General features: G+C 43.5%; 1 protein-coding gene across 1 annotated transcript in view; it reads right to left on the bottom strand.

Annotated features, from left to right (window-relative positions):
• The window catches only part of grin2da (glutamate receptor, ionotropic, N-methyl D-aspartate 2D, a), a 366,952-nt gene that overhangs the window by 232,175 nt on the left and 121,897 nt on the right, over positions 1–12,880 (bottom strand). Inside the window, exon 5 of the mRNA XM_011480970.4 lies at positions 118–305. Within this exon, the coding sequence (XP_011479272.2) occupies positions 118–305 (188 nt within the window). The remainder of the gene's footprint in view (positions 1–117; positions 306–12,880) is intronic.

The following is a 12,880-nucleotide window of genomic DNA, read 5'->3' on the forward strand; positions in this document are numbered from 1 at the left end:
AATTGATGTTGCAAAATTTCACAATTCCAACAGATTTCAAGTCAAACAGACAAGATTTGTAAGACTGTTTCAAGTGTGAAAGATCTGTTTGTTTCTCAGCCTCTCAGCCCCTCTTACCTGCGCGGCTCGTCCCTCCAGCCCTGTGGCCTGATGGCAAACAGCACTTTAGGCAGTCCCTCCAGGCCCAACCCGGACAGGGCCGGCCCCACGGCAAACCACATGTGGCTCGGCCCGGCCTGATCCGCTGCCCAGGCCGCCCGAAAAATCAGCTCAGCTTCTTCCATGGAGCAGTAGAGAAGGCGGACCTGGAGGGAAAGGAGGAAATTGAGGAGATGCTAAAAGGAGGGGGGTAAGGAAAGCTAAAGATTCTTGAAATCCGCTCGCTCCACTTGGTATAATATTAAATAGATAGAGCCAAAAGAGATCAGGAGTAAGAAACAAAGGCAGAGGAAGTGGCTGATGCTCAGCCTTCTTGAGATGATAGCCTGAAGGAAGTACTTGATGAGAAACTTGAGCCACGGTTTTCCAAAACGACTGATGCTTTTCTGACAGAGGAACCAGCAGGCGCGTGGTATGTGGAACACCCGCTTCGTTTTCACCGCTCTTACTCACAGGATGGAGAGATGACGCAGATCCTCCTACTCAGGCGATAGCAAACAAGATCAAGGTCGCCATGAGGTCTACGCACACACTCAGTCCCTGCCTGTGGTGGACTTGGAAAAGTCAATGAGTGTTCAGATCCCTTCACATATGGAGTTTTCTAACCGGAATGTTGCTGTTTTTGATAGAAAGTCTTCTCCTCCTCTGATGGATGAGAGATGGTGTCCTCTAAAATTGCAGGCCACTTTGTAAGTGCCTGTGTCATTTTTCAAATGCTGAAAATCTTATTTAAAAAAAAAAGTGTAATTTAGACTCCTTTGGGTGTTCATATGTTATTATGACATGACATCACCACAAGCTGGTAAAATTGAACAGCAGAGTCTAAATTGAGCACTTCGGTTAATGTCAAATGTTGCAGATGGGAAGTATGTTTGTAGCTTGAAAACATTTAGAATTAATTGTAATTTTATAAACAAAGAAACCCTTTTGTAAAGTGGTTTATAAAAATAAATTAGCCATAAAAAACAATATTGCAGCTTAGACTCAAAGGGTTGCTTGTTGGGAGCTTTCCAGCTCCTATTATTACGGTCAGATTATCAGCAGCAGCAGGAGCTTGTTTACCGAAAGATTGCTGACATATCCAGTAGACAGCAGGGACCTATATGCCCACTGAAAATTGCACACATGCTATTAGGAAGAGAATCTTATGGAGAATTCAATTTTTCGTCTGGGGTGTATTCAGGGTGTTTAAATGAAGTGCTTCTTGGTTGTGGGAAAATAAACCCCTCCTGAGCTGGTGTATAAAAGCTGAAGAGAAAAACTGAAACAGAGCTGAAAGAGGAGTGTGATACAAAGGTGATTCTGTCTATTATGTGTGCATTGCAACATTGATGAATCAATCAACACAGCTTTTGCATAAATGGGAGATAACTTTTTTACAGTGGAATCCCCCAGTGCATACATTGTCAACACAATACTCTTTGGTTTGATCAAAACATCTGATTTTTTTCAATGCATCATAAAGCATTTAACACTGTACAACAGTGCAAATAATCCTGGGGTACCTCAGGGTTCACTGTCAGGGCCCCTGAAGTCTCTTTTAATATATTTGTCTATGATGTTCTGCTGCTTTGTCTGTTATTTTCACCCAAAACAGACTGTTTAACACTTAACAACACCCAGATGTCTTCACTGAGTGATGAATGTTGGCTACTGTAAGTGCATAAGGGATAATTCAAATCAACAGTGTGAATGCTTACTGATCTCAAACAGACTGTTTTTTAGATGCATGGCGTCAAAAAAACGATCAAAATGTATCAGTACAACTTTGGTAAAACATAAAGCTGCACTGCTGGATGGGTTGTTGCAACATAGCAGCTACTGTCATCAGAAGGCTTGCAGAGTGAATGCTTGATAGATTTTAGGAATACACTGAAAAAGTTTATCCTTTATGCGTGGGTCCCGTTGCTCCTGGCTTGGGGGCAGTAGCGGTTTTAGCCAAGGGCAATACGGGCAATTACCCAGGGCGGAAAATGAAGGGGCGCGGTGCCGGCGGCTCAGCGCTTGTAAACAAATATATGCACCACTATTGCTTTACCTTTATCACAGAGTTTGTACCAGCCTCTCCTGTCTTTGAGAAGAACACACAAATGTGTGTGAAGAAGGAGAAGGGGAGGGGGCGCAGGGTGAAGGGCGCAGGCTGCGAGGCAAGCACGGACCACTGCCAGGATTGCGCATGCGCAAAACCTGGCTGGATCATCTTCAAGGGGGGCGACGGTCGCGGGCCGTGGCTCAGTGCTTGATGAAAAAATAAAAACTGCGACTGCGCTGCTATGTAGCGAATTTGCGCCCCTGGGTGCAGCTGCATGCGCTCCTGCTGGAAATGCGTGACGAAAAGGGGAGGGCTGCGGGGAATCAGTTCAACTGTGGGTCGCTTCCAAATTAAGTGGCCAGGTGGGGGACAAGGGCGGGGGATGGAATCTACTTTATAAAACTTGTTTAAAAGTCATACGGTGTCATTCTATAACCTAAACTTTAATAAAGGTATAAAAAAAATCATGCTTTTTTGGGCTAATTTTTGTGTGAAATGCCCAAATAAAAATGGAAACACAAAAAAATGTCACTAAGGTGACAGTTGGTTTAATCGACAGACTTGATGCTTTCGTTAAGACATTTATTGCTAAATGCCAAAAACATCTGAAATATGGACAAAAAAAGGTCAAAGCCATCTGGTGCCCAATTTAGAAAGAAAAGAGAAGAATAAGAGGAGAAAAGAGATAAAGAAAAGGGTATGTCCTTAAAGCTAGATGCACGTTTTCTAATGCTTCCTGGCCCTGCAAAAACAACGTTGCTGATGAAAACTTTGACCAAAACTGTTGCAAATAACGTCATTGTTTATTTTTTTAAGATTTTCTTTTTAAACGTTTGCGCTGCCTGAACTTGTAACATTAACACACAATGTTTTGATGTGTTTTGTTGTTGTATAAGTGGTTCATAAATGTAAAATGAGCTGTGATGGTAGCATGCTGCTGCTGTCAACAAAATTTTCATAAATCTGTTGGTAGTTTTAAATATGAATATTAACCATTTACTACAACTCTATAGTGACAAAACATAATTTAACAGGTCATAACTAAAAATGTGCCAATCAAAGGATTGAAGATGGCAAACAAGAGCCCGGGGAGTAATTCAGTAATTCAGTAATTCTTCCCCTGTCCCTCCCCACACACATTAAATGTCACAAATAAATAAAAAATAATCAAAACCAAAAAGGGGTATACAGTGATCCCTTGCTATATCACGGTTTACTTTTCACGGTTTCGCTACTTCACGGATTTGGATTGTGCATTGTGTTCTGCATTCTGATTGGCTAAAAAGTCACTCAGCGAGTAGCTCAAGAATGGGACCCTTTGATGAGCCGTTCATTACAGTTCTCCAACATAATCGATGGTGGCATGTCGGTGTATAAGGATCTTTAGCAAAGAAGAAAAAAGAGCGACAACAACTGCCTATCACTATGTTCCTCTCCCGAACAAACACACCTGCAGCTGCACCGCGGGCTTCAAAAGGAAAAAACGCTGCAGAGGATGCAGCGGCTCAGTATGAAGAGCAGTGAAAAAGAAGACCGGTGTCACTATCTGTCCCACTGTACTTTTTTATTTTTTTCATAATCATTTTAAATTTTCCTCCGTTTAATCCACTCGGGTCGCGGTGGGCGGGGCTAATCTCCGCAATTTAAAGCCTTCTGTTCTTATCGATGATTGAAATTATTATTTGACAGCACACTACAAAAGTTATTTGTTGAAAAAACGTTTCTAAAGTACTTTTATTTGTTAAAAAAACAATTGATTTAGCCTGTTAAATGGTTTGTTCTTTCTTTTCAATGTATAATAGTGAATTTCATTGTATAATAATTGTAAAAAAATAAAGGTTTCTACTTCACGGGTTTTGCTTATCACGGGTTCTATTTGGAACGTAACCCCCGCGATAATCAAGGGATCACTGTATACAAATTTACACTCTGGTTTTTCAAAGGTATATAAGCTCTTTTTGTAAAACCTGTCCAACACAAAAGGCCTTCAGCTCCCATCTGCTTGCTCAGTTATTGGACAGAACAAGTAAAAAAAAAAGAAAAAAAAGTTTATCCTTGTGTTTTTTTATTTGTGAAAAACTATGGTGAAGAAAGTTTGACATTTCTGTTGTGGTGGCGTTTCTTGTCAGTGTTTTGTTGCAAGAAAAAGAGGTCCATATGATAAACAAAATAGTTTGCTAATCTTATTGCATATGATAAGATTCCCATCAAGCCCTCTGACCAATTCCTTGCAGCCTTTTGGATTCTCTAGACATGCTGAAAAATCCACTTTTTTGACTTTTTTGAGTAGTTAACACTATATCTCAGTGCACCTTTATTGTCCAAAAAATATGGTATTTCTAACTTAATTAATGAAAACAGAACAGCATATAATACTCTGTTGTAGTTATGCACCTGAGACCTTTACTCACGGTTCTTTTATTTATAGGAAATATAGAACTTAACTCTGGTCCATCTAGCTTGCCAGATGTTTTTATGTCTACATTTTTTTATGGGCTTTTATTCTTATGTTTTTAACAACACCCAGAGCCCGGGTCTATATGCAGAAATCCTTCTCACAGTCCTCTCTTAACTGCACTTCATTGACCAGCCAGCAGGTTTACCTGCTACACCTCAGGCATGAATCAAACTTCTTACATACATTACATAACATCTAACATTTCACAGGTTTCTAATTCCAAACCTGTGAAAGCACAAAAAAAGACTGTCATGTCCAAGAAAAAAATCCAGTCTCTTTATCTCAGCTTGGTGGAATTACAGGCTTCAAAATTCATCTAAATATGAGAAGCCTTGTTCCCAAGCTGGACAAACACTTAACCACATCCAGTCTTAACTTAAACTGGATTGATAGTTCATCTAATCTCTGAAACTACTGCAATAAAATTTGGTTTACATCAGTTAAAAAATCCCATTAGATTTGGTGAAACACAAAACTCTATTCTGGTTCTTATATTCACTAATCAACCCTGTAAGTAAGGTATTTCTGGAGTAATAAACACATCAGTTTCAGATAATTCACACAAATATGCCACCAGGAAACTTTTTAAACATCAACAAACTCATAAAACAAACTATGCTACTAAAATACCAAACACAAAACTATCACAGTTTAATGCTGAATTGGCTGGCACCGATTGGAGCTATGAAATGGCAAAATCCAGATCACACTTTGTTAAACTTTTACAAAAAGGTGGTGACCATACGTCAAATGTAGCCTATTCATCTACTTGTAAAATTTACAATAAACAGAACAAAGTACCTTGGATTACCTCTGAAATCTTACAGATTTAAAAAAAAAAGCCCTCCTCAAAGAAAACCATCAAGACACTAAAAACATCTGATGCAAAATTCACGTTGATACAGATCATAAACACGTGCCATTTTGAATTGTGCAAAGCCAAACAGCTCTACTACAAAAATTTAATTTATCTAACAGCTTCAGTTCACACCCAAAAACCTAATTGTAAACCATCAAATCGCTAACTGGTAAAAAAAATAAAATACAGTCTTCAAATCTCCAGAAATTGTACTCTTCTTAATGATTGTGACAACATTGCTCATTCTTTTAATGAATATTTCTTTGCATTTCTAAAAGAATTATCCTCTAGTTTTACTGCTTCTGAATTTCTTCCATTTCATCTGTATCTGAACAATTTTTATTTTCTGAAATATCACAAGTTGACTTAACTAATGTTTTGTGTTCACTGAATGTCTCCCATAACGTTGACATAAATAACCTGAACATGACTTTTCTAAAAGCACATGCCAGCACTCTTGTATCACTTTTTCATCACTTTGTTACTAACCTGTTTATTAGGCATTCATTTTCTCCTGCCATGTGGAGAAGAGCCAAGATCAACCCTTTTCTCAAGTCCGCTGACCCCACTGATTGCTCCAACTACCGTCCAATCACAATCCTCCCAACAGTTTCCAAATAACTTGAAAAATACTGCATTATCAGTTAATGGCTTATCTTGAGAAAAACAACCTACTTAGTGATTGCCAGCAGGGTTTCCGTATTCAAAATGGAAAAACTTCAGCAGGCCCTGCGACCTGTCCTGGATGTCCCCTGCCTTCACCAACGAGTGGCTGGGACAGGCTTCAGCAGCCCAGTGACCCCAAATGGGACAAAACAGTTTAGAAGATGAATGAATGAATGAATGAATGAATGAATGAATGAATGAATGAATGAATGAATGAATGAATGAATGAATGAATGAATGAATGAATGAATGAATGAATGAATGAACACTTCAGCAGCAGTCACTGCAATGCCTCCAAAACTATCCTACCAGATCTAACACACATGAACTCTTGCACCAGCATTTAGGAACTCCTATGGACAGAAATCACTAAAACCTGGAACAAACTCCTGAACTCTAACTCCAGGACTCTAACATCCTAAAGTCTATTTAACCCTTGTGCTATCTTAGATGACCCCACCTTTGCATTGACGTGTTATTCCTACTATGGCAAAGGTGGATAAATGTGGAAAGATTTCATGTAATCCATGGACACCAGTGTGGATCACAAATCATTGAAGAAAAAAGGTTCAGAGCACTGTCTAGTGGGTCTAGATGACCCAACTCCCAATGTTAAAGTGCCTAAGAAAGCACAAGGAATAAAAGAACATCTATACTCTATTTAAAAGGCAGATACAGCTGTAATCACTGACATCACTTCTAAATTCCCTTCATGCTGTCTCTTCTTGAAGCTTTTACAATTGTATGACTGTTCTGGTTTTATCTTGGTATCTATGTTAGATGTCTTAACGCCTTTGTTCTGCAGAGCAGGGACCAGCTAAAAAACAGTTTTTAAACTAAGTCAGGCCTCGATGGTTTTTTATTTTTTCATGTTTAGTAAATTAAAAAGACATTTTAAAAAATCTACTTCATTCAAAAAATGCTGGGACAGAAAATACTCTAAATGCAGCAACAGGACAGCTGTCAGGACTCACGTGACTTCATCAAGCAGTTTTATTCATCAGCTGATCCAGTTGGCAATATACATTTATAATTAATATCTTACTAATTCTAATAGACTTTTTCCCCCTGTAAATATGACATTTATCTTGAAAAATACATACTCAAAACATTATAATGATTGGGTGCAGAGCAGACTATTATTCAAGTTTATAACAGTCATTGATCTGTTTTGGAACATTTTCTTACAGTTAACTGCTTCTGGCTCACACAGACTATTTTTTTTTTTTTTACAAAGGTCACCTTATTGTAAAAACCTTTCAAAGATGAAAGCCTTTATATGTTAATATAAAGCGTTTATATGTTAATACATATATTAAGAGAGAGGGTAGTCTTATTTAAATGCAGATTTTCAAAGATAAGTCACAAGGAAGATAATGACCTGCACCCAAAAATGCTTCAGTGCCTATGATTCAGTTAAAATTACAATGCAGAGGATGCTCATTCTTCATTTTGATGAAGTAATCCACTGGAGAGTGCTGCAGCTCTGAGTTCTCTACAGTTTATGTAATTGTTGTTGTTTTTTTTAATTGAAGCCGGCCTTTTGTCTGGACCTGAATATATGTAGGGTTTACACACTCTGCAGCTAAAAGTAGACTGTAGCAAAGCTGGGAATACACACAGTTGGGTTGCCTGAGAAACTTGACAATGTAATTTTTCACTTCTGGTTTTGTAAATGTTGTACCTTTTAGGGTCAAAAGCTACGCTCATTAAGGACAATCTTACTGGAACTTTGGATAACTTTTTACAGGACTTGAATCCCATTGAAATCAATAGAGAGTCCCAAAGGCTCAGAGAAGACATTGTGCTTTTTGTTTTTAGTCAGTATACCTTTAGAATACCAAAAGATACTGTTCAAACTTCCGACAACTCAAAAGAAACAAAACATTTTGTCACGGTGCCTCGGTCTGCCCCGCCCCCTCAGCTCTGCTCCTGACTTCCCCCAGCTGTGACCACTTCATCTCATCAACCTGCCTACTCTTAAGGAGATCCAACCCATTCATCGACGCCAGTTCGTTAACTCCTAACGGTGACTACGCCTGGTCAGCCTGCTCAAGTCCCATGTCTCTGTCCTGCCTTGCTCTCATGTTCTGCATCTCTGTCTCAGGATTTACCCAAACGAAGGTCACCTGTGTGGAAGTCTGCCGTCACTCATCTGCCGTCCTGAACCAAGCTCGGAGTCCGCCAGCCGCGGTGTTCCCTCCAGCCTCGCCACGAGCCACGTCCGGATTCCCTCCTGTCAAAGGATTTATTCTCTTCAACTTTTCCTGTGATTAAACTCACTTACCAAGTTACTTACCCGACTGATCATTCTGAGTTCCAGCATCTGGGTCTGTCTCGCCTGAAAACCATGACAGAACGAACTGGCCAAAACCCAGACCCAGCTGACTCAGATGGTCTACGCTACGCCGTGAGCCAACAAGGAATCATCCTGGGACGCCAAGCTGACGCGCTATCCCAAATAGCATCGGCTCAACAGGAACTTTTTCGGCGCCTCGATGGTATGTCACAAACATTAACAGAAATCACCAGTCAAGCCTCCGCTTCTGCTCCTACAGTTCCGGCCGCGACTTCCGGCAACAACCCCTCTTCCGCCGCCGTCACGACTCCTGAAAATTTCCGTCTCCAACCGGAACCTTTCCACGGCAACACGGAAGCATGCGGGGGCTTTCTCCTCCAGTGCCAGTTACTCTTCCAACAAGCTCCACGATACTACTACTCCGATCACAGTAAGATCACGCTAGTCATCAACTCTCTTCGCAGTAAAGCGCTACAATGGGCTCAGGCTTTCTTAGCCGCCAATCCTATATCATACTTACCTTTTGAACGATTCATTAATGAATTTAAGTTGGTGTTCGATCAGCCCCGTAAGCAAGACGAAGCAGCACGCAAGCTCCTTTCACTCCGACAACGAAACCGCTCCGTTAGTGAGCATATCATAGACTTCCGCATCCTGGCTGTGGAGGCTGGATGGTCGGATCCAGCTCTCCGTGGGGTCTTTTACCAGTCCCTCAACGAAGCTATCAAAGATCATCTATGTACCCAGCCGGAGGCTAACACTTTCGAGGAACTAGCGGCTGCCGCCTTACGCTCCGACATCAGGCTACAGGAACGTAACGGGAGTCGGAGTCATGTGACCAGGAAGACTACTACGCTAACCCCCCTCGTCACTCCCATGGACTGTAACACCACTCTTCGGTCTGATACTCCTCGCACCATCCCAGAAGAGCCTATGCAGATCGGGCATTCAAAAATCACCGCCGAGGAGCGGCTTAGACGTCGCAACGAAGGTGCGTGTTTCTATTGTGGAGAATTAGACCATCAGATTAATCAATGCTCCCGCCGTTTAAACTCCAGAACCCCCCGTTAAGAGACCGGTCGCGGGGGGATTGTCCCACTCATAATAATTTCTTGTTTGTTCCGGTCAAGTTATGCCACGAATCCCGAATTCTTGACTTTCAGGCGCTGGTCGATTCAGGCGCAGAACAGAATTTAATAGATCAGAGTATCGTTGAGCGCTTAGCGTTACCCACTGAACAACTCCCCTCTCCGGTCCATGCTGCTGGGTTGGGGGGACAGCATCTGTCCATTATTTCCCATCGCACCAAGCCGGTTATGCTTATTACCTCGGGGAATCACCGCGAGTTCATTCAGTTCTTTGTCACTCGCACACCCCAGACTCCTGTCGTATTGGGATTCGCGTGGCTTAAACTCCATAATCCTCACCTCGATTGGTCCCGTTTTACTATCAGGGGGTGGAGTGATTTTTGCATGGGTCACTGTCTCCAATCGGCCTTATCCTCCGTTTCCACGCCCTCGAGCAGTGAACCCGAAATTATTGACCTTTCCAATATTCCGGACCTTTATCATGATTTAAAACCCGTGTTCAGTAAATCGAAGGCTTCTTCCTTACCACCGCACAGACCTTATGATTGTGCCATCAACCTTCTCGAGGGCGCCACCCTGCCCAAGGGAAGATTGTTTAACCTTTCGGGTCCCGAAAAGAAAGCTATGGAGCTTTACATTCAGGAAGCCCTAGCTCAGGGTCACATTCGTCCCTCCTCTTCCCCAGCCGGGGCCGGATTTTTCTTCGTCGAGAAGAAAGACAAATCACTCAGACCTTGTATAGATTACCGCGAACTTAACCAAATAACTATTAAAGATAAATATTCTCTCCCACTCATCAGCTCGGTCTTTGATTCCATTCAGGAGGCACGCATATTTTCTAAACTCGACCTTCGCAATGCCTACCACCTCGTGCGTATGAGAGAAGGCGACGAATGGAAAACTGCATTTAATACTCCGCTAGGTCATTTCGAATATCTTGTGATGCCGTTTGGGCTAACCAACGCTCCTGCCACTTTTCAACGCTTGGTCAACGACGTCCTCAGAGATTTTCTAAATCAGTTTGTATTCGTGTATCTAGACGACATTTTGATCTACTCCAAAGATCCCAAGAACCACCAGAACCATGTGCGCCTTGTCCTTCAGAGGTTGGCCGAAAACCAGTTGTTCGTAAAGGCCGAAAAGTGCCAGTTCCACACTACCAGCATCCCTTTCCTCGGATACATTTTTGAAGCTGGCAGTATTCGACCTGATCCTGCCAAGATCACCGCTGTTTCCCAATGGGAATCCCCCACGTCACGTAAAAAGCTTCAGCAATTCCTTGGCTTTGCCAATTTCTATCGCCGTTTTATTCGAAATTACAGTGCTATCGCCGCGCCTCTCACACGTCTCACATCCACTGCTATACATTTTCTCTGGGACTCCACGGCTCAAGCCGCTTTCAGTAATCTTAAGAAACTGTTTGTATCAGCCCCCATCCTCATTCAACCAGATGTTTCCAGGCAATTTGTGGTGGAGGTTGACGCCTCCGACTCCGGGGTTGGAGCTGTCTTATCCCAACGTGAAGAAACATCCGGAAAGCTAAAACCGTGTGCTTTCTTCTCAAAGAAATTATCTCCGGCGGAACGCAACTATGATGTGGGCAATCGGGAGCTCCTGGCAATAAAACTGGCTCTCGAAGAGTGGCGTCATTGGCTGGAGGGAGCGGCTCAACCTTTCATAGTATGGACAGACCATAAAAATCTGGAATACCTGCGCTCTGCCAAAGGCTCAACTCCCGCCAAGCCCGCTGGTGTTTGTTTTTTGACCGCTTTAACTTCTCCATCACTTACAGACCCGGCAGTAGAAATATCAAACCGGACGCCCTCTCACGCCAATTCTGTGACACCGAACACTCCAAGACTACCACCAGCATTCTTCCTGAAACCTGCATCATCGGCAATCTCATCTGGGACATCGAAACCAAAGTTATTCAGGCGCAAGGTGAGGAACCCGATCACCCCACTCCTCCTAACGGCACTCTCTATGTCCCCGCATCTGTAAGGTCGGCAGTCATCACCTGGGCTCATACCTCTCGCATCGCCTGTCATGGAGGAGTCACTCGTACACTCCATCTAATACGAAGACGCTTCTTCTGGCCCTCAATGAATAAGGACGTCAGAGAATACATCGCCGCCTGCTCTACCTGCGCTCGTTCTAAAGCTTCCAACTCTCCACCTTCGGGGTTATTGCAGCCTCTGCCCACGCCGAACCGTCCCTGGTCCCACATCTCCATCGACTTCGTCACGGGCCTTCCCGTGTCTCAGGGTAACTCAGTCATTCTCACCGTAATCGACCGATTCTCCAAGTTTGTCCACTTTATTCCTCTCCCTCAGCTACTCACAGCCACTGAAACAGCAGAGGTCCTGGTAAATCACGTCTTCAGACACCACGGTATCCCTGCAGACATTGTGTCCGACCGCGGACCACAATTCATTTCTCAAGTCTGGAAGGCTTTCTGTTCTGCCTTAGGTGCCACCGTCAGCCTTACTTCTGGGTATCATCCCCAATCGAACGGACAAGCAGAACGGGCCAATCAGGAGCTGGAAGCTGCGCTCCGCTGCCTAGCCGCCCAGAACAACTCTGACTGGTCTGAATACTTGGTCTGGATCGAATACGCCCACAACACACATCCCTCCTCTGCCACGGGTGTGTCACCGTTTGAAGCATCTCTGGGTTATTTACCTCCTCTGTTTCCATCCCATGAACTAGATCTCACCGTTCCATCTGTCCAAGACCACCTTCAACGCTGCCAACTAATTTGGCGCCAGACTCAAGAGGCCCTCCGTCGCTCCAAGGAAGATAACTGCCGTACTGCCAACCGCCACAGGGTGGCAAGCCCCGACTACCAACCGGGCCAGAAAGTATGGTTATCTTCTAAAAATATTCCGATCCAGGCCACGTCCCGCAAGCTGGCTCCACGTTTTATTGGACCTTTCACCATAGATCGCATTATCAACCCCTCATGTGTCCGTCTTCACCTTCCGGCAGCCCTCAAAGTCCATCCGTCCTTTCACGTTTCTCAGATCAAGCCTGTTATGGACAGTGAATTGTGCCCGCCTTCCGCTTCCCCACCACCCGCCCGGCTCATCGACGGCGCTCCGGCGTTTACTGTCAGCCGTGTTTTGGATGTCCAGCGCCGGGGGCGCGGTTATCAGTTCTTGGTGGACTGGGAGGGTTATGGTCCTGAGGAACGATCTTGGATCTCCCGTTCCCTCATTTTGGACCATTCCCTCATTTCCGATTTCTACCGCGCCCACCCGGATCGTCGGCCTCGACCGCCCAGCGGCGGTCGTTAGGGGGGGGGTACTGTCACGGTGCC

The sequence above is a fragment of the Oryzias latipes genome, chromosome 11, assembly GCF_053564925.1.
Source record: "Oryzias latipes strain Hd-rR chromosome 11, Olatipes_Hd-rR_3.1".
NCBI lineage: Eukaryota > Metazoa > Chordata > Actinopteri > Beloniformes > Adrianichthyidae > Oryzias > Oryzias latipes.